At 42.7% G+C, this 24,743-nt stretch overlaps 1 protein-coding gene across 4 annotated transcripts in view; it reads right to left on the reverse strand.

Annotated features, from left to right (window-relative positions):
- The window catches only part of ETV6 (ETS variant transcription factor 6), a 219,516-nt gene that overhangs the window by 121,258 nt on the left and 73,515 nt on the right, over nucleotides 1–24,743 (reverse strand). Inside the window, exon 2 of one of the 4 annotated variants that reach the window (XM_046665803.1) lies at nucleotides 7,794–7,920. The exons of 1 other annotated variant lie outside the window; for it this stretch is intronic. In XM_046665803.1, coding sequence (XP_046521759.1) covers nucleotides 7,794–7,920 — 127 coding nt within the window. Of the gene's footprint in view, nucleotides 1–7,722; nucleotides 7,742–7,793; nucleotides 7,924–24,743 lie in introns of those variants that run through there. 2 more of the 4 variants (XM_046665796.1, XM_046665822.1) reach the window with 2 other exon arrangements.

A 24,743-nucleotide genomic window follows, 5' to 3' on the forward strand; every position in this document is an offset into this window, starting at 1 on the left:
TCCCTGCACAGGTTAGACTTTCCTTCTAGGCATCCAGTCTGCAACCGCCACACATCCACAGCTATTTATCCAGCATCTCTGTCTGCAATCTGCATTTCTGTTACTGAAATCTTAGAGCCCCATTTGAGGCTATTTCTAGCCAGATTTAGAGGAAACAGAAATAGAGACTAATTTCAAAAGAATGGCGTTTAGTCCACCTACCCAAGATGGAAGCAGTAAATATCGGGGCAGGGTGACTAATTATTCTTGGGAATTTACAGTCAGCATGTGGCCAGAGACACAGACAGTTTAACTCTCTCAAATCCTGCTCTACCTTGCTTCAGAAGACACCCCAAAACAACCCCCAGAACATACATGGACGGTTTAGGCAACTGAATCAGAACCCTCCTCTGGCAACAGTGAAATGAGTGAGTGACGTCCGAAGGACCTTGGTAACATTTATCTCTGGAGAGGCATAAAGATGAAGCAGTCAAAGTCATTCCTGTCGAAACTCCAAGAGTCTGAGCTACTGATAAGGTTTAACTCAGGCATGCAGCAAAATAGGAGAAAATATCTGTTATTCGAGAACGGAAACTTTATCATATTTGTATAGACTCAGCCCAATCAATGCTTTGTGATAATTAAGAGGAGGTGTGGAATAACCTAGGAGAGCACAGCTCAAGCCAACATCATATTGAATCTTTATACCAGCCAGCAAGTGTTATGAAGATATATGTGAGGCTGACCACAGAACCTATGGAGAGGGACCCCTCAATTTGCAGATCCTTAATATGCCAAGAGAAACACCATAGAGGTACCGACGCTTGGGAAAATCCAAAGGGAGACAGTAGAGAAGAGACAGAAGAAATGGAAATATAATTTCTTATCTCCTGTTGTTCAAGTTTCTACTCATAGAACTGACCGGTTCTCATTGGCTTTTACTTTCAAATGGCTCTCTGGCTTAGTCTGTTATAAACTTTCAATACTGGGTGTAGAGCAGGGCTGGGCATCTCTGGGCTCACATAAACAACCCACAGCACCAGGCAGGGACAACCAATTGCCAGTAGCTTCCAAATGTCTACTTCAGAATTCCAAGGAAATCGAGAGCCCTCCCCTCCCCATCCCCACAGGATCAGAGCCACTTTGTCAGAGCTTATGCTGGAGGAACTGCCTTAAATGTACACGGAGCACACGGCATGAAATGTGAAGTGAAAGAAAAGGTCAATAGACCTCTGGTTATATGGGTTTTTTTTTTTTTTTTTAAAAAAAAAAGACATCTATAAATAGCTGCCTTTATTGAAGCTGCTTCCTTATCAGGAAGCATGGAGCTAGGAATTAACGTCTGCCTGCATCGGAAATTCTTTCAGACAGCAAACCCAAAAAGGAAATTTCCCTTCCAAAGCATCCTGGCTGTTCTGTTCTGGGCTGTTTTTTCTCTTTAAGCTGTTTGAAGCAGCTAACCAGGGCTCTGGTACAGCCGCGTGTGCTGCTGGAAAAGTAGAAAGTATTTGAAGGTAAAACGTGAAGGCACCCAAAAGAAGGCGCAAGGGGGAACAAAATATAAAATGCTAGTGGCTGGCCATCTTTGTTAGAAGTCATTGCTTTGTCAAGATACGGACTGAGAATTAAATCTTCTTCCCCATGTCCTTGCCTCAACTCTGCTGGTGATGTCACAACGCATCATAGGCAGCTGTGTGAGGAGAGGCCATTTTTGGAGCACTGATGATGGCAGAGGACAGGGAGGATTCGACAGGTCCTAGGAGAAGGGTGGGCAAGGCCAGGGAAGGAGACTCACAGATTAGGCTGTAAGTAAGGTAAGGCCAGCGAAGAAAACAGTTCCAGAGAGAGGTACAGATATTGTGTGGCTAGTGAAGGCCCTGGGTGCAGAACTGGGCTCCCTGAAATCAGAGGGAGTGGTTAGAAAATAAAGCTGATTTCTATCGGGACTTACGGAAGTCAGTCTCAATAGTACGTAGACAGAACTCTAGGCCCTTTCTTTATCAAAACAGACAAGGACATACATGCTTCTCCTGACCCTTGAAAATGGGGAAGCCACCTCCTAAACAGGCTGTTTATCAGCTTTGGAAACTGAAATAGAGCTCTGGTGGGCTACTGGCCACTGTTTGCCAGGCACTGTGCTGGGTGTTACACATAAATTAGCACATAATTATAAGAAACCCTTCAGTCAGTGTATTAGAAATTTGAGTCTTAAAGACATTAAATCATCTCTCTAATAGAGCAAGGCAGCCCTGGATGCAAGCCCACTCAAGTCTGTCTGAACCCAAGTCCTTTCTATTATCATGCTTTCCCACTTGGAAACTCCGAAAAAGCTGCGGGACCTGCTCCAAGGAGGTCATCCCTGGTGAACTGCCAGGGAATGTGGAATGTGTGTGCTTGGTTGAACCGCATTCTCCGTGCTGGCCCTCAGAGGCCTTCGTGGCCAGCTCTGTCCTTTTGGTGGCAGAGATAAACTGAACTTCAACCTGAGTTCACAAGAGAGTAAAGTGGGAGGAGCAGCAGAAATGGGTGAGCAAAACCAGAAAGAATTATCCAGAGTAACAGGCTCTCATGCCTGATGGAAGCCAGCCTGTGGGGGGTCAGCATACATTAATCATCAAGTGCATCAGTGGAGCCACGGCTACTCCCAGGCCCTGCAGCCGTGCCGCCCAGACTCCAATGGTCAGCGGGGCCTCTAGATTCCAGTCCATGAGACTCTGCCACTATGTTTTCTCCTAAGAAAGCTAAATGGTAACTTCTGAGGAAGAAATCCCATTGGACTCTTCACATGCTGTGTGAATCTGGACAATTCAGTGGACCTATCTGAGCCACAGTCATCTCATCAATAAAACAGAATTAGTAACATCTCCTCTAAGGACTGTTGCGTGATTAAATGAAATAATATATATGAACGCATTTTATTACCTATAAGAATATAAAAGACACCCGATTATACTCAATTCCCATTTTTGCCTCTTCCTTTGGGAACAAAAATAACTTGAAAGCATATAAAATTGTTGCTCCAGCTAATTAGAAAAGAGAGACACTGCATCTCTTTCCACTGCCCTGGTTCTAATATAGCTTTGCTTGTCATGTGACTGTCTTAAACTCAGTAACTCTGCTGAGAATGCAAAACTGCCAAGTGGGTGAGCAGCGAGGTAACGTTTCCAAAGGAAGGCATTAAATTAAATTATTAAACACACACAAGGAGGAGTAGTAATATAAGAATTCTGAAAGATTCACAAGGAAAGGAAGTAGAGCTAGGGAACTATTTCTGGTCTTCTGGCTCTAGGAAACTCTGAGCAGCTATTATGGCTATTTATTAACCCGCAACATCGTAAACTGTAACCCTATTAAATATGATGAATGAGTCCTAGGTTACGATTTTTAAATATCAATTCACCGGGATTTTAGAAGGCCATACTGGCACTGCAAAATGCAAAGTCTTTGGGCAAACGATGTAAAGTCCACCTGTGATTAGATGGAATTATATCAACTAAATGTGACGTGGTGATGTGAAAAGGAATTTAAAATAAAGAAAAGACATTTACTTATTTAAATTCTGCCCCATAAATCTAAAATATACTTATTGTTATCACATGGGCAAACATTTCACTATTTCACAGGGCTGGCACCACCTCATGAGGCACTGGCCCCTTTCAGCACCCACTCCTCCATGAACTTAAAGGAAGGTGGTCTCTGGGAAGACAAATTAGAAAAACTCTCTTCCTCACACCATGAGGCCCCTAGGGAAAATAAGAAAAAGGCATCTCTCACTCCAAGCAACAGCTCTCCACTGCTCAGAGAAGAATCAAGAGCGAGCTTGTCCAGGCACTCTTGGGGGTCGTTGGTCCATTAAGCGTTTTCAAGGTACGATGTTCCCTATAAAGAATGGAACTTCTTGTTTTTCACCTATCTGCTATGATTGTTGTACTTCAGCTCTTCTACCTTCAAGCTTAAAAAAAAATTCAGTGCCCTTTATGGAAGAAGAAAAAAAAAAAAAACGGGCCCTTTCTATCTTCTCAATAAACATACTTGTGTTTGTTCTCCTGGTCCAACAGGGAAGTTCCAGGAAACTGCTGTAGGATGGTTGAAGGGCACCAGCCTGCAAACTTGGGCGGTTAGTAAGCCAGACCAGGATGGCACAGCTCTGGCCCTCCTCCCCTCAGCTCTCCTCCTTCCCTAGGCCCAGACTGCCCCTGCCTAGCCCTGTCAAGTCCTCTAAAATCACCACTTCACACTCTGCTCCATTTATCACTTTGCTTTTCTCACAGGCAAATAAAAGGAGAAGGCATTACTTTCTCCTTCTCAATAGCTTGCTAATTTGTCACACTGTGTCTTCAGTTTGAGTACAGCCCTGCGTTTACAGAACAAAAGGGTGAAAAACCCTCAGTAAGAGAATCTTAAATACTGTGATCCGTGGCCTCCCCCCACCCAGGAAAAGACATATTTTGATTTAAGAATGAGAGGAGTAAAAGAAAGAAAGAGTTAAGAGAGAGCATTTATCTGGAGATCAATGCGGATAAATGGTGAAATGAAGCCACTCTGAGGCTGGCCAGTCTGGTGAGTATCTCTTTAAAACAAGCAGCTAAGAATGCTTTCAACCTAGCAATACCATAAATGTCCTGCTGCTGTCTTGGCTTTCAGATTCTTCCCCGTACTTTCCATGAGCATTCCACTGGGAATTGTCTGGAATCCCAGATTAAAACAGCAATAACACAATTCCCTTGTTAGAATATTTATTTTCTTTTAGGTTTGGAAACCCAGCTGGGATGCATCTTCATGTGTACGGCACAGCCTCAACCATCCTAGGGGCTACTTGAGACGTTTCCCAAACGGCATGATGGGCAGCCGAGTCCTGGAACAGGAGAGGGAGGAGGGCAGCTCAGCCTCCTGTGGAAAGCCCCAGCTGAGGACAAACAGCAAGAGCCTGGGAACCTCCACTTTCAGAGGATTCATTCCAGATGTAGGAACCAACGGTGTTTCAATAGGGCTCATGCAGACTACCAAGGAGGTCTCCAAAGTCAGGCTGCCAGATGGTAGGCAGTCAGGAAAAATCACCACTCTGACATGAATCCATAATCTAACAACTGATTATATTCTAAGGTTGGCAGTAATATGCTACAGTCCTATATCTGATAATTATCTATGTGGGTATCTATCCATCCATCCATCCAACCATCCATCCATCCATCTAATGGAGCAAAGGACTGACCAGTTGGAACAGAGTCCAGCCATAAACCAATGCTATCGCCACATCAGTAAACACCAGCTGAGTGTCAACCCTGAATTCATCCATCCATCCAAAAAATATTTACTGAACACACTTACATGGTGGCATAACAGATAAGAGCCTAGGCTCTGGCATCAAACAGAACTGAGTTTGAATCCTGACTTTCTCTCTTACTAACTGTGTGACCCCGGCAAGTTACTTAAATTCTCTAAGCCCTAAATTCCTTGTGTGTGACATAGATATAAAAAGGATATCCACCTTACAAGACTTGCTGTGAAAATTAAATAATTTATATAAAGGACTTCACCCAGTTCCTGGTAGAGGGTAATCCCACAGCAAATACTAGCTATGATGACTGTGTGCTAGGCACACGGTAGAGCCTGGCAAAACAGTGGTAAACAGCACAGCCATGGCCCAATGGGGAGAGGGTCTGCTGCAGAGAAGAGTAAAGTGTTGGTACGGAAGACACAGTTCCAAGCAGGGAGAATGATGCCTGAGGTGCGATCATAATATTTTAAAGTTAAGAGTGTTGTTAAACATTCTCTTGTCCGATCACAATATTGTATGGTAGGAAAACTGAGTATTATAATGACTGATTCACAGTCAAACAGCTAGTTTAACAGCAGAGCTAGTTAAGAATTAAGATCTCCTGATGGCCAGTTGGGTGTATCTATGAGCTCATTTCAGAAATGATCACGATCATTTCTTACGGAGAGGCAGTTCCAGGCTAAAAGAGCTTCCATCTGTAAAGGCATGCGGAGGCAAACCAGGAGTCAGGGCCTCCTTGGGGATGGCTCAGACTATAGGAATAAAAAGCCACGAAAGAAACTTCAGCCTGGTTGGAACAAATGTTCGTAATTTTTTTTCGCTCTGTGCTAGACTTTAAGCTCCACAAGGGTAAGGAATTTGGTCTACTTTGTTCATTTCTGTATCCCCGGCATCCAGAAGAGTGCCTGGCACAGCACAGATGAATCAACAACCATTTGTTGAAAGAATATACGAATGAGATTAGGTAGCAGAAATGCTTTGCCCGCATGGCATGACTATGTTCCATCCTGAAGTGAATATTCTTGAAGTGTTCATAGGACAGCTTCTGGAGGAAAAGATACTGTCACCTGGCTGTGGTTTCTTTTCCCGTCCTGTCTGCTCCAATGCTGCCATTACTCTCCAGTTTACTACAGACAACAGTGGCCGTAGTCATGACCCTGGCACCTTTACAGTACCAACCTCTTCTTTAAAAGTTCAGTGCGGAGAAGACAGTAACTGAAGCTGGGATGTGCTGACCATAGTATGTAGCAACTTTGTAAATACTGATGGAAACAGCAGGCTGGAGGAAGGGAAGGAATCTCGCGGCCCCAGCTCCTTGCAAAACTCCCAGCAACCCTCCTCACTGTGGAGGAGAAGGGATAAGCCAGCAATGTCCCCCAGTACCTCCTGGAGTCACAGTCATCTGATTCCCTGAATTATCACAGAGAGAGAAAAGAGAAGCCTGCATCCTCTGTCTCCTATTCTCACTTTCTGCAAGCAACCTTCCTTCTGGTTTCTCAGGAGGGATGGAACAAGAGGAGGAGAATAACCTGGGGAGCGTTACCATGCTAGACAGAGATGGCAAGCATGGCCATGCTAGGACTTCAGCTATTAGGAGTCAACTGGGGGAAGGCCAAGGTGACCCCTGATGTCCACCATAACCTGCATGTGTTCCCCCAGGATAATACTCAAGCCAGAGAATCTGGCACTTTCTTGGACAAGGTGATCAGGGTGAGAATCAGGTGGTTCATTTTCCCCAGCTGCCCCCATCCCACTGCATCATCTGGGCTGGGTGGCAGCACAGGAAAGACAGACAAAAACCAATGACAGATGTCAGTTGCTCTGGAGACTGGCCCCAGTAGCAAAAGCGTGTGGGCCCTGAGGCTCTGCCAAGTCGAGGTTGAGGACTTGGACAGAGGAGGTGGTAGAGGCAAGGGGTCAAGATGACTAGAGAGAGAGGTGGAAATACTGCAAGCTGCCTGAAGCTGTGGAGGCAATGGGGACAGAGAGAGGCAAGAGAGAGGGGAGTACAGACAGGAGCGGGAGAGGGAGGCCATGTAAATGAAGGAAAGAGAAGCAGCCAAGGTGGAAGAAGAGGAAGGGGGAGGCCCTGCCAAGAAAGGAAGTGCATACAGCTTAAACGCAAAGCAGGGAGGGAGTCTGACTCAGAAACTGTGAAAAACTCAGGGCCTAAGAAAATATGAAAGAGGAGTAAGTGTGAACTTAGGAAGACAGACAAAGTTCCCCCCAAATTCAGGCCTCTTAGGAGATTTAGTTGACTGCCATACACTGCACTTTTCCAGATTTTTTGGGTAACATGTCATAGTCAGAGACAAATGCACGGAGAAACAAGGGACAGGAATCTCAAGCTTTGCAAAGCCATTCTGGGGTGACTCCAAAGCAGCTTCGCTAAGTCCCATGTAAACAATCTCAGCGCTTGCCCCCTCCAGCCTCTAGCCCTGCCCCTGGCCCCCAAGCATTCTGACCCTCTCAGTCGGTCTGGCTGTCTGTCCGTAGGTCCGTCTGTGTTTCCCCGTCCCCTCGCGCGAACACTCACGCAGGTGCGCGGGCAGGCGGATCGAGTCTTCCTCCATCCTGAGCGCTCGGGGCACTGGAACATGAAGTGGAGTCGAGGAGGCGTAAGTGGGCACCGGGCTCTCTGGAGGTGTATATGAAATTCGTTCCTGCTGTTGAAAATAAGGGCAGGAAGAGGGGAGGGGGGAAAAAAGACAATGAAAGCTTGGAACTGAGGTGTGAAATCAGCGAGAGGGGTGGAGGCAAAAGGGAGAGGGGGCATTCAGGCATGGGCTGAGCCAGGCTTCACAGCAATCTGGCTGGCCCCCCTCTAGTTCAGATCGCTAGAGTTTGGGATTTATAACAAAATTCTGGAAAGGTTTAAAATTGGGCTTTTCCTTTGGACTCAGGTCAATAGCATCCATTTTTTTCTCTCTGTGCTAGTGGTGGTCTGTTCAAGCAAAGAGGGGAGACAAGGCTGAGGAAACAGTACATCCAAGAAAATGGCTTTACAGACGACTCTCTCAAAAACTACTTTTCCAAGTCACATAATTAATGTCACCAATACATTAAAACCATGTTTCCTCTTCTCTGGCGATAGCCCCAACTTCTAATACAAGCATGATTCTATACTCAGATCCAATCAGAGGGGAGCTCAAAATAATGGTTTATAAATTCTAATTTAGTTAATAAATCTATGTGCAAGATTTTTCTACTAAGATTTTTCTTCCTATCTCATTACACAACAACCAAAAATATCCAATGTTTAATTTTTTCCTTCATAGCAGGGAATTATCTGCAACATTAACTGGTATCTCCTTGTCCCTTCATTCTCCATCTCAGAATCAATGTTTCCTTTCCTTGTGAAGTAGTTCCAAGCTCATCAAAAGAATTATCTGCATTTAAGGAAAGTACTCTTTAACTGAACATACTTATTCAACTGACAAGGAAAGGGGGAGCGGGCCTTGGGCAGATCCACTGTTTAAACTCAAACAGGCCGTGTTTGTTAGATCAATTAAAACAACTGGATGGGACGGGAAGGATTATTACTAGTTTTAAGTTAAAACATGGCAAATAATGGCAAGAAACCAACTACTGTGTTCAGCCAGAAGAGCAGCGCAATTTGCATCTTAGATCTACAGACCAACTAGTTGCAGTCCATACATAAACACAACTTCCGTTACTTTCTGTGGTTTAACTGGGCAAAGTAAAGTGGGACACCAGAGTCCAAAAATAAGTTGGGGGGAAAAAATCAGTAAGATGCCATCATGAAAACAGAAATCAAGAGCAAAAGAAAAAATTGCAGATTAAAATAAAGCGAAGGGACTATTTACATTTTGGAAAGATAGTTCTCTAACGTTTTATATTTCATCCAATGTGCACAGGGAAGCAGGGGAGTCCCCCGGCCCTGTAACCAAACTAAAGCGTCCCTTCTGCTCAGAGCCTGGAAAGTTTGGTGGTTGTGGTAGGAAGTTTCAATTTTAAACGAATATATACATATTTTTGTCATTTCTCAATGGAATTGCTATACCTTTCCTGAGGCATCCTCTACCAGCGACTAGAGCATTTGGAATATTTCTGTTTAGACATACATCCTGAAGTTTCCTGGTGAATTTCTTAGTTAAGGGCAGGTACATACATCCTAGATTTCATTTCTACACCAATCAAGATGTCCTGTGAAAGGTCACCCAGAGGTAAAACCGTCAACTTCACTTTTCTTGAACTTTACCAAACATCACACATATTTTGAGCAACTCTAACTTAAGGATGAGTTATATTTTTGGTGTTTGGTTTGGGGTTTTTGGTGTGAAAGAGGCAATGACATAAAAACACATATGGGAAACCTACAAAATCTGTTTAGGGGTTTTTCAAGGTGAGATAGGCTTTTCAGTCTTTGAAACATACTCTGTTTTTCTAGTTTAACAAATTCTCCATAAGCTTTAACCCTCGAAGAACCTCCCAGTCCCAATATATGTCCAGATATCTACCGTTAACTTTATTCCCAGAAATAGCTTTCTGTTTTGTTAGGGTTTTTGCAGAAGTGAAACTGTTGATGAAGAAAACATGGTGCAGCCAAAGAGTTTTCAAATGGCATGGTATGAGTGCGAGAAAAAAAGAAGACGGCATTTCATAATACAGTGACTTTCTCTTAAAGCAAGGAGAAACTCACAAGATCCTCTAAGTCATCCATAGGCGTGAGCGGCCACCTCATCCCAGCTCCCTCACCCCTCACCAACTCCATCAAGGACAAGATGGGAGAAACCCAGCCATCAGGGTGGATTTTCCTTTTTTCTTGGGAAATCTACCTCCAGTCAACTGATAAGAGTCAAGCTAGGCATCATCTTTAAAATGTATGCATTCTGACTTGCTAAATTATCGTGTTGCATCTTCCTTTCACTATACTTTCTTTGGAGGCAGCCCCTGTGTGTTTGTATTTCTGCGTGGTTCCCTGTTCGTACTGCTACACTGAGACGCCACACCTCAGTGCTTGCCCTGGGATTTGATGCCACCCCCACCTCCAAACAATTTGAGATGGAGAGAACTGTGCTATTTCATGATGAAACCTATAAAAAAGAAGGCCAGAAACTAAGTGATTGTGGACCCTGAACTTCTCTCATTCCCGATGATGGTTTCCATTCAACAATATTGCAACACCGTAAGCTTGGGACAGGAAGCACTTTTTAAAAGGTTCAATAAAGAGACTTGTTGGTAACTGAAGAGAGGGTACCTTGACCAAGAGGGGGAAAAGCAAAATATGCTTCTGGGGCTTCAGGCAATTTGCTAGCGCCATTACATATCTATCTGTGACACTGGGTTCAGTGCCAGCAGAGCACTCAGGGGACCTCAGAGAGGATGCTGCCCAGGGCAGGGGCTCCTCTCTGAGGAGAACAAACCACACACCTGGGAATCCACACCACAGACTTATCTCCTCTGTCTCTCTTTTTGTTAATCTCTAGAGTGACTGATGTGGACCTCATTTTTTAATCTATTACTATAACCATGCACTTAACATCTACAGTGGCACAATCAACAGACCATCAGCAATTAGAAATATGAAACAAATACCACTATCTCAGATGGTGACATCTACACAGAGCAGCTTAAGGAGATTAACATCCAATTTCCCAAATAAAGGAAACCTCTTTATTCTCACAACTGCTTTTCTGGTCTGACCCCAAGAAAACGAAGGGGAGTACCCGCTTACAGCTCTTTCACCTCTAAAGCAAACTGTCAGTCGAATGTAAACCAGAGGTGTTTTATTTTAACATTACAGAGGGGATAATGATTTTCCCAAGAGGATTATAACCACTACTCAAATTAAATTAAAATGCTACAGACAGTGATATTAATGCATTCAAGTGGTGTAGAGGGGATAAAGAGCCAGTGGAGGTCAAGGATGTGACTAAAAATGCCGTGATGTGGTTACATTATTGTTTAGATGCTGAAAAAAATAAAACACACTCCTCCCAAATTTGCAGACGCAACTTACCAAACCAACTGGCTGAACAAAAGGGAAGCCCTGCCATTTCTGAGGCCGATTGTAATACCTATGAGAAGCGGGGTGGGGAGCAGCACAAAGCTCTGCAAAGAGAAAATAAGGCTAAAAATAGTTTTCGGCAAGGGATGAAATGTAAATTTTACTAAACATTATAGAAAGCTTTTTTTTTAAGATTTAAATGGAATATGGAGTAGGCTTGTAGCAAGTACCACTATCGAAACCAAAATGAGTTACGTTCCCTCTCCTTGTTCCTCTCCCAACCATGAAGGCCAAGGAAGGGCACCCACCTAATTCTGCTCATTTTTAAACTGAGTGCTTAGGAACCTGTGACGATCACACAGAACAAGCATATACATCTTGTGCTCAGTAGGAGAATGGCATTTCTACTCTCCCCGACCCCATGCCATGGCTGCATATCACAGAAGAGTCAAAAAATGAAGATTCTTATTATCAAAAAAGTCTTTCCTTTTCAAAATGATTCAACATAGAGCTCCTATAAATCATGGGGCTCTCCCTAGTGCCCTTGTGTATTTGTTTTTACACCATTAACTCTTTGAAAAGGTGGAAAGGTTGAGAAACTTAGAACTTACTGCTAACTAAATATTAACTTTCTGGAAATAAAGGTACACAAATTAAGTTTGGTTGTACTTGCACAAAAGGTGGTTTACAGGTAATTTCAAAGATTCCTCTACTGTAGGACTGAAATGTCCTTGATTTAGGAACTTTTTCCAGAAATAGTCACTGTCTCCATTGTAAATGCCAGGATCACCCCCAATGATGGTTTCTGAAGCCTGTGTAAAGCCCTGAGGAAGACGAGTGTCATGGAAAGAGTGGTGGCGGGGATCACTTTCTGGGAAACTATGGTAAAAATGCTACAGGTGCCGTTTGCATTTTGCTGCACTTATGTGTCCCGTTACTACATGGAAAACCCGCAAGCCTGGCAAGATGGAGAAGAGTGGGCACCAGAGATAGAATGGTCATACTTGTAACAGGCAAGATTTTGAGGGAAGGACTCTTTTCCACCCTGCAGGATTTTAAGAAAGCTGCCTGCTTAGGAAAGCTGATGCTTGTACTACAATCTTCCATAGACTGAACAGAAGAACCTCTCCTATGGGAAGCTCTTTATCGAGATTTACTAAACTGAAGTCTGAATACAGAGTTATTCACGTACACTCTTCTGGCTGCAAAATGATTCAAGGTGGTGGCTTTGGCTTCCTTTAAATAAGCTTTCATTAACAAGCAAAAGCGACACATTGCCAAAAAACTGAACAAGAGTGAAATTTGAGCTGCACAGTTCTCTAGGTTTTTGGAGTCATGGATGCAAATAGAAATACACAGGAACCTAAACTAACATATTCTTGAATGTTAATTTCTTTCACTTGAAAAACTACATTGAATATTTTATTCACCCCCAAATTTAGCAAGATCAACTTAAAGAACTTGAGAGAAGATGCAAACGTCAGTCTTCTTTCCTAAATATACATTGTACACACAGCCACAGACCACGGCATTTCTGGCACCTCCCCAGAAAGAAACAGTATACCTTAGGATCTGGGATATACCTTACGATCTGAGGTATTCAAACACGAATTTTGAAGTAGAAAAACCAGATCCATCAAATCACAGCAGTGAGGTTGTGATGCTATTTTCCATCTCATAGAGGTTCCAGAAGACATCTAAACCAGCGGGCTGAGTCGGCTTTCCTTTTAGCGTCCAGCTCTTCTCCTGAGAGAAACATCCCTATGGATGCTGAGTCATTAGAATTTTACAACCCGATTGATCTTTGGCTTGTAACGTGTTTGCAGTAATGTCAGGGTGGAAAAAAAAAAAGAGGGTCTGCCCAGGAGAATTAGAGTGGGTGGGAACTACACTCTTGGTCTCTGGAGATTCCCCCTTTCATTACCCAGACACCCATTCAGCCCTCAGGGGAGAGGGTACGCTGGGCACACCACATTCGCACCGAAGTGGGGATCTTCCTACAAGCCTGGCTTCACTAGTCCCTTTCCTCACTTTCCCGGCCTATTACATCTTACAATCAGAAGACAGTGTATTGTGTCTGTCAAACAGATACAATTAAGTCAAAGCATCTTAAGTCTTCCTCTTACCCTGAACTATGTTAGTGATGCACAGTGAGGTGAATAAAAAGAAGCATTAGCAACAAGCCCTGTAACCAAGCATTGCTGTAAAAGGTCATTAAGGTTTTTTCTCCCTGATTGCTATGAACTATTTCAGCACTCATCAAGTATCCAGTAGGAGCCAGGACTTGTGCTCGGCATTATGAATTCTGCAACCACAAATCCTAGAATTTTCAGGACGGCCCAATATTAAAAGTTCTGTATCGTTTTTCCCATAAATACATGAGTATTCATACATAAATACTTACACCACTCAGAACATACATCCCAAACGTAGGTGGAAAATACAGTCATTGAAACAATCAGGAAAGGGAGCTGGCATTAAGGGAGCACTTGGAATGTACTGTCCATGGAGCCTTTATTTTATTTCAGACTCGCAACAACCCTGCAAGGAAGATATCATTGTCTCCATTCCACATGAGGAACCTGATCTGAAGATCGCAGGGAGTAAGTAAGCGCTTCAGGCCACCAGCTCAGGAGATGGTATAGCTGGTACAAAGAGGAGAAATAAGAAATTACATTTCAGTCATGCCGGCCAGACAACAATGGTTTCACAACTTATGGGGAATCCCAAGAGATAAGCTCAAGCTCATACGAACCGTTATAGCTTTGGAATATTTCATTGCTTTCTGCCCCTACTCCTCACAGAGTGAGAACCCCAGTGGGGTTCCTGAGGGTCACTTAACAGAGCCACCTAATCCAGGGAGCCGACTTTCTTACACCTGTTGCTAATCCTATTGGGAACACAGATGGAGGGGGTGACACATTTAGCCAAAGGAAGGGGACTAAATACGATGTACTAGAGATGTTCTCCTGGCATGACCTCTGAGCAGGGGTGGCCATTAGAATCCATCCAGGGAGAGGTACTAACTGTGGGACACAATCAGCAGGGCCACCAGGGCATTTACAGATTGCCTGTGCATATGATGACTTCACCTTGTCTAGAAATCTCATCTTAGGGAATTTTTGAGTAGAAATATGTTACTTTTATCTCCTATATTTTCTTTAACAGCAACAACAGAACATTTCCCTTACTCAATTGCTTTTCACTTATCCAAGAACAGCAAATCTAAAAGTACAGGGGGGACACAAACAGGAGCAGTGAGGAGGAAAGGCCCCTGTCAACATTTATTCGGTGCCTGTGGTGTGCAGATCCCTAGACCAAGAAGGAGCTGAGTCTGCCTCCAGAAACCATAGCGGCCACAGCCCAATAAGGCTTCTCCAGTGATCTGAGGATGCGGACTCCCATGCTCTCAAACGAGGAATGGATAAAGGCACTAAGGATCTATGTGGCCTATGGGGGAAAAAAGATTTAAAAGATCCTTGTGGATGTCTTCAAACATGGGAAGGACTAGGATAAAGAAGAGTTAAGGTTTACCTGTAGCACCTCAGAGGGCAGGGCCAGCAACACACACCTGTGTACTAGAAACATGTGTGTGGCTTATTGTTCCCTCTAAAGCCAATTTAAGCTGAGGCTGAAAGATGATGCTAAAAGGGGTTCCCATACTGGGAAGGAGCTCAACTTGAAGGTGCCTTATAACTCCAAAATGCTGCTTTATATGACCTTATATCTCCTGGCAAGTCAAAGCTTATTTATTGCAGTGTGGGCAGAACAGATCCAAACAAAACACAAACACCACAATCCCCTTCTCTATCAATTAGTCTCCTGCCTTCCAGCACAGATTCCCAGGGTTCTACTGAATGTAAGTAGAAAAAGCACCAGTGTCTCTAACTAGGAGCGACCCCTTTAAGGACAAGCTCCAAAGCAAAAACCTCAAATAGATTTCTTTATTGTTCTAATTTTAAAACATTTTAATTAAGATCCTTCCCAACCCTGAGATGCTACGGCATTTTTTTTTCCTTCTGAATTTCTTAAATATTTCTGACATGAATAGTAAGCAGAATCTCAAGCTGTGATTCCTTTTCATGCCAGGTTGTGGTTTCCAGGGAAGTCGATGCTTGAAGAAGGCTCAGCTCGTTTGGCTGGAACCCAGTGCTGATGCAGGCAAGGCCACAGGCTCGAGACCTGGGTGAGAAAGTTAAAGGCCACTCCATGCCACAGACTCCGCCCCTAATCCCTGCCATGATGGAGATGAGGGTGTTAGTTCAAAGCGGAGATCACGTGAGCTCAGCAACACACATCGCCACTCCTGGAAACCCATGAAAGTGCATGTTCTACTGATGGTGGGTCACTCCAGCATAAGAAGGGGGTGTGAATTTATTTATACAGAACCAGCAGGTAGTACCTCCGGGAAAAATAAAGTCTTGCTGTTGGATTTATCCAGAAATTCCCCTAAGCTTTTGATCAACCTTTTGAAAGAAGGTCACTAAATCCTTTCTTCCTAACTAATTCTAGAAGCAGAAGAAACAGGTACCTAAATTAAGAGCACTTTATATCCTGAGCCCAACAAAGTGGCCAAGTTCGGCTCTTTATTATTAGCTGCTTTCTCCTCCATTAATGCTATTCCCCTTAATGGTTTGGCTATTACAATTAGCCAACCTGTGGTGTCCCTGCCTGGGGCTAACGAGTAATGAACTGAGAGAGCTGCTATTTAGTTGTATCAAGGGCACCATTAGAGAGTGCTTCCCAATTTCTCCCCCTAAAGGAGAGAGACCTTCCAGGCATGTTCCACCTGCTGTGTGACCGCTCTCCTAGGCATTCACAGAGCCCCTGGAGTGGGAGCTCCCTGGGGACTCACAGGACTTTAAAACCTGAGCAGAGGAAAAGATGAGGGTTAGGCTTCTGCAAGCCTGGAGGCAGAAGCAGCCCAAAGGGTTGCTTGGGAACCTGTGCCTTAGTCATTAATTCCTCCCTCCCTTCCCACCTGCCTTCTCGTGCCTCATCAACCCTTCGCCCCCCAACCCCAAGCAGCTTCTTCTTTCTGTCACAGCAATACATCTTCACTTCTTTCTTGAATGGCTGTATCCTGGAAGTCTTGTAAAAGGAAGAAAGAGAGAGAACGAGAAGTTACGGCGCAAACCCACAACCCCAGCTGGTTAGGGGTGGCTGGAGGAGAGGCAACGCAGACCTACTTTAAAACTAAAAAGGTTTTCTGCCCTTTGGTTAATCTTCACAAAATATCTATGGCTTAAATGGACCACATGCCTAATAAGAAATCTTAGGTTTCAAAGACTTGACACCAGAGCAAGATTTACATTCTAATTCAGATGAGGGTACTCTCCATAGAAATGCTGAATAAAGTCTCTAAAATGGCAGCACCAATGAAGCTGTGTGCATGAAGTCCCACGGGGTCCTACCTGGATCCAGCCCACTTCCAATGAACCAGGAGACAGCACCACCCCCACAGGCCTCAACAGGGAAGGAAGAAGGCTGGGTTACAATCCCTACTGTGGTCAAACCAAACGAAGTCCCTTGCTCTACATATATCAGATAATTCCTGGGTTGCCTTAGGCTGCGAAATAAATAGAAATAGAAAAAGCCCTGTAAACTCTACCTAGAGTAACAAGCACAAATTAGATCTGGAAAAGATTTATATCTCTGGAAAATGTTTACTACCCAAGTAATTTTCAACAAAACCATACAAGAATGCTATACTTAAAAAGGAATGTAAAAGAAATAAGTTAACATCTCAGTGTTGAGAAACCGGCATAATTGTAGCCAACTCCTACTCTCACATAATATTATTTTAAAGATAAATGAGATGAAGCTTATGAAATATGAGTTTCTTGAAACAAAGGCTCTTTATAAATGCAAGGCACTATTTTGATAAGGAATTTGAGAAGTCCCAAATAAAGTATGACTTTTCACGTATGCTTTAAGAACTAAACCTATCTTTATGTGGTAAAATGGGAAACTAACAATTGAAATCAAGAGGGAAAATTGACAAGGACCTCACTATATGACTGACTAAAGAATTAGGGCAGAATTTATCTTTTGTTCTCCCCCAGCCTCTATAACCATAAAAAGCAACAGATAAACAACCTTGAACACCGATGAAGAATGTCACGCACCTGCACTTCCTCTTTTAGAAAAAATTTCCAGAAATACTAACATCTTTGCAAATAATTTCTATCTACACTTGTCAAAAATCATAGAAATTTCCTGATTCTTAGACACAAGACTCATGGGAACTCAGAAAAGGCACTGTCCCCTTCACTGTGGTCATGGTTAGAAAGACCTGGGAGTTTTGTTTTTGACAACTGATTATGGAAAACATGCTCTGCTGATAAGGTGACTATTACTATGAAAAATGCCATCAGCATTAGTACCTTTCTAAAAACTTAAAGACAGGAATGAGAATGAAATATAGAAGTGTGTGTGTGTACATGATGACAACAGTGATTAACAGAACATTAAACAGCTTGTGCTACATGCCTGTAGCCCTGATGTTGAGGCTCATTAATAGTTTTTTACATAAGATCCTGTACCTTCATTAAAACTATTAGTACTCAATAGTACATGAGAAACATGCTTGAATTTCCACATACTTCAGGGACTCAGGATCAGCCAACAATTCAGGAAACACATTTTAAATCAAGTATTCTGAATCCTGACTGCACATCAGAATCATCTGGAGAAGCTTTAAGGAAAAAAAAAAAAAAAAAATCCCAGCATTCCAGTAAATCAGGCAGGCATCAATATTTTGAAAGCTTCCTAAGTGATTCCAATATGCAGAGGGTAAGGCTGAGAATCACTATCTTAAATCAAGATATAAATAAGAAAAGTAAATCAAGACATATTAAATGATTACCTTTCACAACAGGTTTTTAGAAACTTTATTAATCAATTTGCTAATTGTCCTTCCCTCTTGAGTAAATTGCTATTGTTCTGCCTTTAACTATAAGAGAGAGATTATCAGGGTAACACAGGAAGTTCCTGAATGATGACTAGCTGACCTACATTTGAACAACTGCCCTAGACAGGTGTGTCTGAAGTGGTTCCTCTTTTCTCCCAACTGCCTTTGGAGTTCCCCCATCCACACCCCAGGAAGGCTGCTCAGCCTCAATTTCTGAGCTCTCCACATAGAGTCCATGTTCTCACACTGGCTGCACCTGAAGTGTGTAGCAGGAACAAGACAAAGTTAAGGAAGGAGAAGCAAGAGGGAATGAAACCCCATTCCACTTCTGGCCTGCCCTCCTTCCTCCTCTCCCATCCAGAAGGGTCTGTCTGTCTTCATGTGCTCGGGCCCCAGACTCCTTTCTCCTGCTCAAGAATGAATCTCCATCAAGTAGACTGGAGACTAGGGAGCCTCTTTTCACTACTTGAGGCGCATGATCCCCATGATGGCTGTCAGGGCTGCCTATGTGCCATTCTAAAGTGGCAAGTGGGACACATTTTTTTCCCAAAGAAACCCTGCCAGTAGTGGATAGGTCTTTACTTTTGCACACCAAACTATCAACTGATTATGATCTGAAGAAATGCTTTGAACTCCAAGCAGCTGACTTCTTAATAAAATCTTAGAACCCTGAACTAGTAGAAATCTTGAGCCTATGAAGGTTTACCAAGACAGCTTAAAAGTCTTCAACTACATGCTGCTCTATCTTCCTAACACCCCTAGGAGTCATGTCACCAGAACTAGCACAAAACCTACTTGACTGATGTAGGGATTGAGGTTGAAGGGCTAACAAGATTCTGGAATGAATCATATTAACTGCTCTGGATGGAGTCAGCAGTCCTAAACCCAAAGACATCCTCTTTCTCAAGAGTCACCTTCTGCCTATTATGTTTTTTAAACTCTTGGTCATCACGATCCAGTCTGTGTATAAAGTAGCTCTGAAGGGTAAGGGTAGCTTACTTAAGAACCTTAACTTAAGCTGATTTGTTTATTCATTCCTTGATTTAAAATAAAAAAAAAAACAGTCTCAAGAAAACTCATTAGAAACAAATTCTTCCTATAAAATTTTCAACAGTTTCCAAGCATCTGGACATTAGTATTTTATCTCTTCTTTCTTTAAGTAAAACACAATTCTGAAGCAGTGATAGAATTGTGGCGTGAATATGGCTTTATCATCTGGAATTCACTCAGCTGCAGAACTACCAGAGTGGGCAGGAATTCTCTTTGCATCTTTAGAAAACAACTTGCGAAGTAAGCTGTGAAAGCACGCTACAGCCTCACCAGTCAAGCCTCACCAGAGGTGTCAACAGAGGTCCTAGCATGGAGCTGCCAACAAGCAAAATCTATAAATAGGAAGATCTGGAAAATTGTACCAAAAAGTTGAAATAGGGACTTTGAAAATCACCTGGAGCTTGTAGGGCTGAAACAGGAGCTAGAAAAGGGCTAATATTTCCTTTAACGCTATTGAATTCTCCTTTGGTTGTGTGACTTTATATTCCTTGCCACAAGCAAATCAAATCTATGTTGACAATCACCAGGATTTCTGCCTGAAGAAAAGGTGAATGGAATGAACAGACACACATGACAAAGCACTAATGAGGTTCTTTGTTCTCATGAGAATCAGTGGTTTCTGTGTGTGAAAACGCATTTGAAAATCATTCTGATTAACACAAGCAAAGTTATCTTCTCAATTAACTTACTCTTATAACCTATTTTCCAGCCCTCAAGTGTCATAAAACCCATGCATATAAAAGAGCCTAGCCATACAATGGGAAAAATGTGTCTCTAACTTTTGAAGTCTAGAGATGTTCCCTAGAACGTTCTAATGACACATGCAATGGATCCCATAAGGCATTATCTAGACTAGAACTGTCTGACAAATATAATGTGAGCACATGTGGCATGTAATTTAACATTTTCTAGTAACCACATTAAAAAAAAGCAGACAGGTAAAATTAATTTAAATAATATACTACATTTAACCAATATACCTAAAATATTCTTTCAACATATACTCAATACATAAAATTATTGAGATATTTTACTTTTTTTATACTGCCTTTGAAATCTAGTATCTAGTTCACATTACAGCACATTTCAAATCAGAAGCTAAATTTTCACTGGAAATACTTGATCTATATTTAGATTTCATAAAATTCACAGTTGAACAGGTAAATTCACTCACCTAAGCTGTCCCAAACATATTTTAAAAGATTTTTAATAACTGAATCAAGTACATTTTTAAATTAAAATTTCAAGTGGTTAAAGTTAAATAAATTAAGAAATCAGCTTCTCTGTTGCACTAGCCATTTCTTCCCTGCTCATTAGCTGCCTGTAGCTACTGGGCAACCATACGATATACCGCGGGTCAGACACTGGGGCAGTGAGCCCCCACAGGGATGAGGGGAAGCCACAAGGTGTGATGCTATCTCACATCTGTACTCAGAGACAATAAGCCTCCTAGCTGTCAGCAGAAAGAATACAAAGGAGTTAGGCTCCATCAAGTAAAGTCTTTTAAGTTCCTCTCCTTCTCCTCAATCTTTCTCTCTCTCTCTCCAACTACCTAACAAATTTCCCTGGGAGCTGAAAAACAAGTTGGTTCAGGACGCCACTTTGCAGAGTTTCAGCTCTCCTCCCCAACACAAATTATCCTGTGCATTGCAACATTTTCTCATCTGGATCATTCCTGAACTTGGTCACAATCCTTCCTAGCAGAGCCCTAGTAATATAACCCAGCTGCAACTCCTAAAGCTCTGGGCACTCTGTTTAATCCTAACTATTGCTACCATTTAGAATTTTGAACCATAAAAGAGAGTTAACTTCTCAAAAGCTACTGCGCTCTTGTCAGAGGAAGGACGTATCTAATCAGGAGGAAATAGAATTAAAGGGGAAGGAAAGCTCTATACAAAGTGGAAGACATGATTCTAAGTCCCCTGAAAGCAAGTGTGCATCTGACCTGCCCTCTCCTGCCCGGCCTGACTCCATGCAGCAGGGAAAGCAGTAGTTGAAAAGGAGCACAGGCTCCCTAGGCTGTGGCTGATGTTTCCCCTGAGGACCTTCTTAAAAGGAAGAATGCTCTTATTCACAATAGCCAAGATGTGGAAGCAAAGCAAGTGTCCATCAATGGATGAAAGGATAAAGAAGATGTGATATACATATACAATGGAATACTACTCAGCTATAAAAAAAGACAAAATCATGCCATTTATGACAACAAGGATGGACCTTGAGGGTAGTATGCCAAGTGAAACAAGCCAGACAGAGAAAGACAAATACCATATAATTTCACTCATATGAAGATAAACAAACAAACACATAGATAAGGAGAAAGACTGCTGGTCACCAGAGAGGAAGGGGGTGAGGGGAGGGTGAAAGGGTACAAGGGCACATGTGTCCAGTGATGGATGACACCTAGACTTTTTGGTGGTGAACACAATGCAGTCTACACAGAAGCCAAAACAGAATGATGTACACCTGAAATTTACACAATGTTAAAAACCAATGTGACCTCAATAAAATAATTTAAAGAAAGAAAGGAAGAATGCTCCATAAGGTCCCCTGATAAGATACACTCTCCTCCCCATATACTCAACCTCTTACGAAGACTAACCTTATAGTTTTAATGCAACTTGCATTTATTCTGTCACCAATCTAGCCATCCTTATCTGCTTTCCCCTATTCGCAAGACTAAAAAACAATACAAGTATCAGCCTGAACAAACACTCAATATTTCCTCCACACTGATTCTTCCCACTAAAACTACAAAAAGAGGGGAGGGGCAGGTCTGAGTCTCAGTTTCCTCATCTATAAAATGGAGACAATTGTGCTGACTGATTGATAAGGTTTTGAGTAAATCAAATGAGTCAAAATATGTGAAAAGGGTCATGCAAACCATGACGTATTAGTCTTATGCAATGATTTCCATTTCTTTCAGACCCAGGTTCAAAGACTAACGCTGCTTCCCTTGTCCACTCCTTTTATCAAAAGCTTAAAAAAAATAATAATAATATGCATTGTCTCATGCATTTCAACATTCTATGTACGTACATTAGATTGTTGGGAGACAGAAGAATGGGTAGTATTTTCCTGAGTTCAGATTAGAAAAATAAGCCAATCTAATTTTCAGAAGCTGGCCTTGAGTGTGTTACATCTAGATGACAGGACAAACATTGATAAGATGAAAATCTCCACATGACCCTGAGTAACCTAAGACCTAAATAAAAATCCCATTCATTTTAAACCACTGTCAATAGACACTTTCTAGTTCAATAAAGCTGTTTAGAAAATGTCTTACAGTTGACTGTAGGTTTTTCACTTTATCATTCGGACTCAGGGCTTTAAGCAGTTCCCTCCCCATCCATGGACTCAGCTTCAGGTACCCCATTCAGGGCTGCCGTCCTGCCTCTCATGCTGTTCCAGGCCAGGTCTCGCCAGCTTGGACTCGCCTGACCTCCTCAGCAGACCCTGCCCTTGAGTTTGGATCCAGATCGCCTCCTTCACAGTTCCTTGCTTCCGGGTCAATGGTTTGCTGGAACTTGGACTTCGATTTTCCTGTGTCCACATCCACAGGTGGGGGCCTACCTCACCTTCACCTGCCTCTCAAGACTCCCAAAACCACACTGGAGCCCCAGGCCCTCCCACTCACCCAGGAGGGAAGGTTGTCATTAGCAGAAAACTCCACCTGAGCAGGGCCCTTGCCTGTCTTGTTCACCACCACACCCCTTGCAACTAGAGCAATGCCTCTAGGCTCACAGTAGGCACTCGTTAAGTATTTACTGAATGAATGAATGAGCCTCATTAGACAATCTCACTCAAAGCATTTGTTAACGCCAACACAAACATCTGTTGTTCTGTGTTTTCCCTTGGCCATCTACTGACTTACTGACAAAGTTTTAAGTCCAACTGTCTACATAAAAGTCTTGCTACAAGCCACCAGCACTGCCCATCTCCTCTTACTCTTACTCTTCCTCTCCAGAAGACATGTTCACTGCCCTATTGTCCAGCTACTTGATTTGTTCTTGGGCCTTATTTCAGGCCATTCTAAGTCTCTGGAACACCTTACCTACCATGATCCCATCCCATCAACTCTGCTGCCTAATGAGACAGACACTCTAGACAGTGCTTATACTTACACCACTGATGCCATCATTCCTCAAAAATACTTTAGAAGCACCTCTCTTAGGACTTTCAGAACCAGTTACAGGTAACAGTTTATTGCTATTTCTTGTATCTGACCAAAATCAGTTTCAAGTATAGCTTGAAAACCATACTCGTCGGACTTGACACCAAGTGATTTTGGCTATTTCCAAAATTTAAATCCCACCTCAAGGACCAAAGTGATTCATTACTCTAATCTGTGTAATGTTTTTCTCCCAGCTAGACTTTAAAAAGTGATGACGTAGACTATGACTATGTTATTGATCGCACTACCCCAAGCCTGATACACTGCAGATATGCAACTAATAATTGGTGAGTGAACGAATGAATGATCTGAACACCTTTCTAAAACATTTTTCTTTGACTCAACAAATACCTGCCTGGCACTGCCAGGTTCTGAGAAGATGGAAATGAGGAAGTCTAGAGGGGAAAAAAACTTAAGGGGAAAGGAAAAGAAAGTATTATTTATTGTCAACTCTTGTGTAACAGGCACACATATTAGTTCATTTAAATTTCCCAGCAATCAAATAAGTGTGACATTTTAATCCCCATTTTAAAGACTAAAAAACTGGGATTCAGCAATGTTACATAACATGCATAATGTTAATAAGTGACAAGCCAGTCTTTGAACCCAGAGCCTACGGAGAGCAAAATCTAGGTGCTTTCTTCCATGATATCAATCAAGAGGTGTACAATTCAAGTAAATTTTGTCTTTTTAAGTGACCACTTTTGAAACTCTGAAGGAGACAACACTTACATGGATATTTGAGGGCTGTTATGGGGTTAAGAGCTCAGTCATACTGTTTTTTAGCCACACGCCATTCTACTCTAAAAATCACATTAGGCAACACAGCAGCTCTGACCTCACTCAGAAGTACTCCAAAGACCAGTTCCCTGAGCCCGACCTCCCACGGGCATCAAGAAGCCAAAGGCTTACTCAACTGGAGGTCAATGACCCTTGTACTGTGCTGATATCGAGGTGAAGGTACTTACAGTAGAAGTAGCCATGTGAATGTTGGTGGACTACAAATGCCTACGAAGCGGTGGGTGGATTAAGCAGCAGATAAACACTGGTACACATGGAATTAGAAGGAAAGAGGAGGCTTGGAAGCAGGAACAAACGTCACTAAAAGGGGCCATCTTTGGAACACATACCACAAATTACCAAGACATTTTGCCCATTCTTACCAAGAAGAAGATAAAGAACGGAGCCTTTCAACTTTCATTTCAATGACCTTTTAAAGAGGACAAAGTTTTGGGGCCGGCCCTGTGGCCGAGTGGTTAAGTTCACGCGCTTCGCTTCGGCAGCCCAGAGTTTGGTTTCACCGGTTCGGATCCTGGGCGAGGACATGGCACCACTCATCAAGCCATGTTGAGGTGGCGTCCCACATGCCACAACTAGTAGG

This window comes from Equus quagga, chromosome 1, assembly GCF_021613505.1.
Source record: "Equus quagga isolate Etosha38 chromosome 1, UCLA_HA_Equagga_1.0, whole genome shotgun sequence".
Taxonomy (NCBI): domain Eukaryota; kingdom Metazoa; phylum Chordata; class Mammalia; order Perissodactyla; family Equidae; genus Equus; species Equus quagga.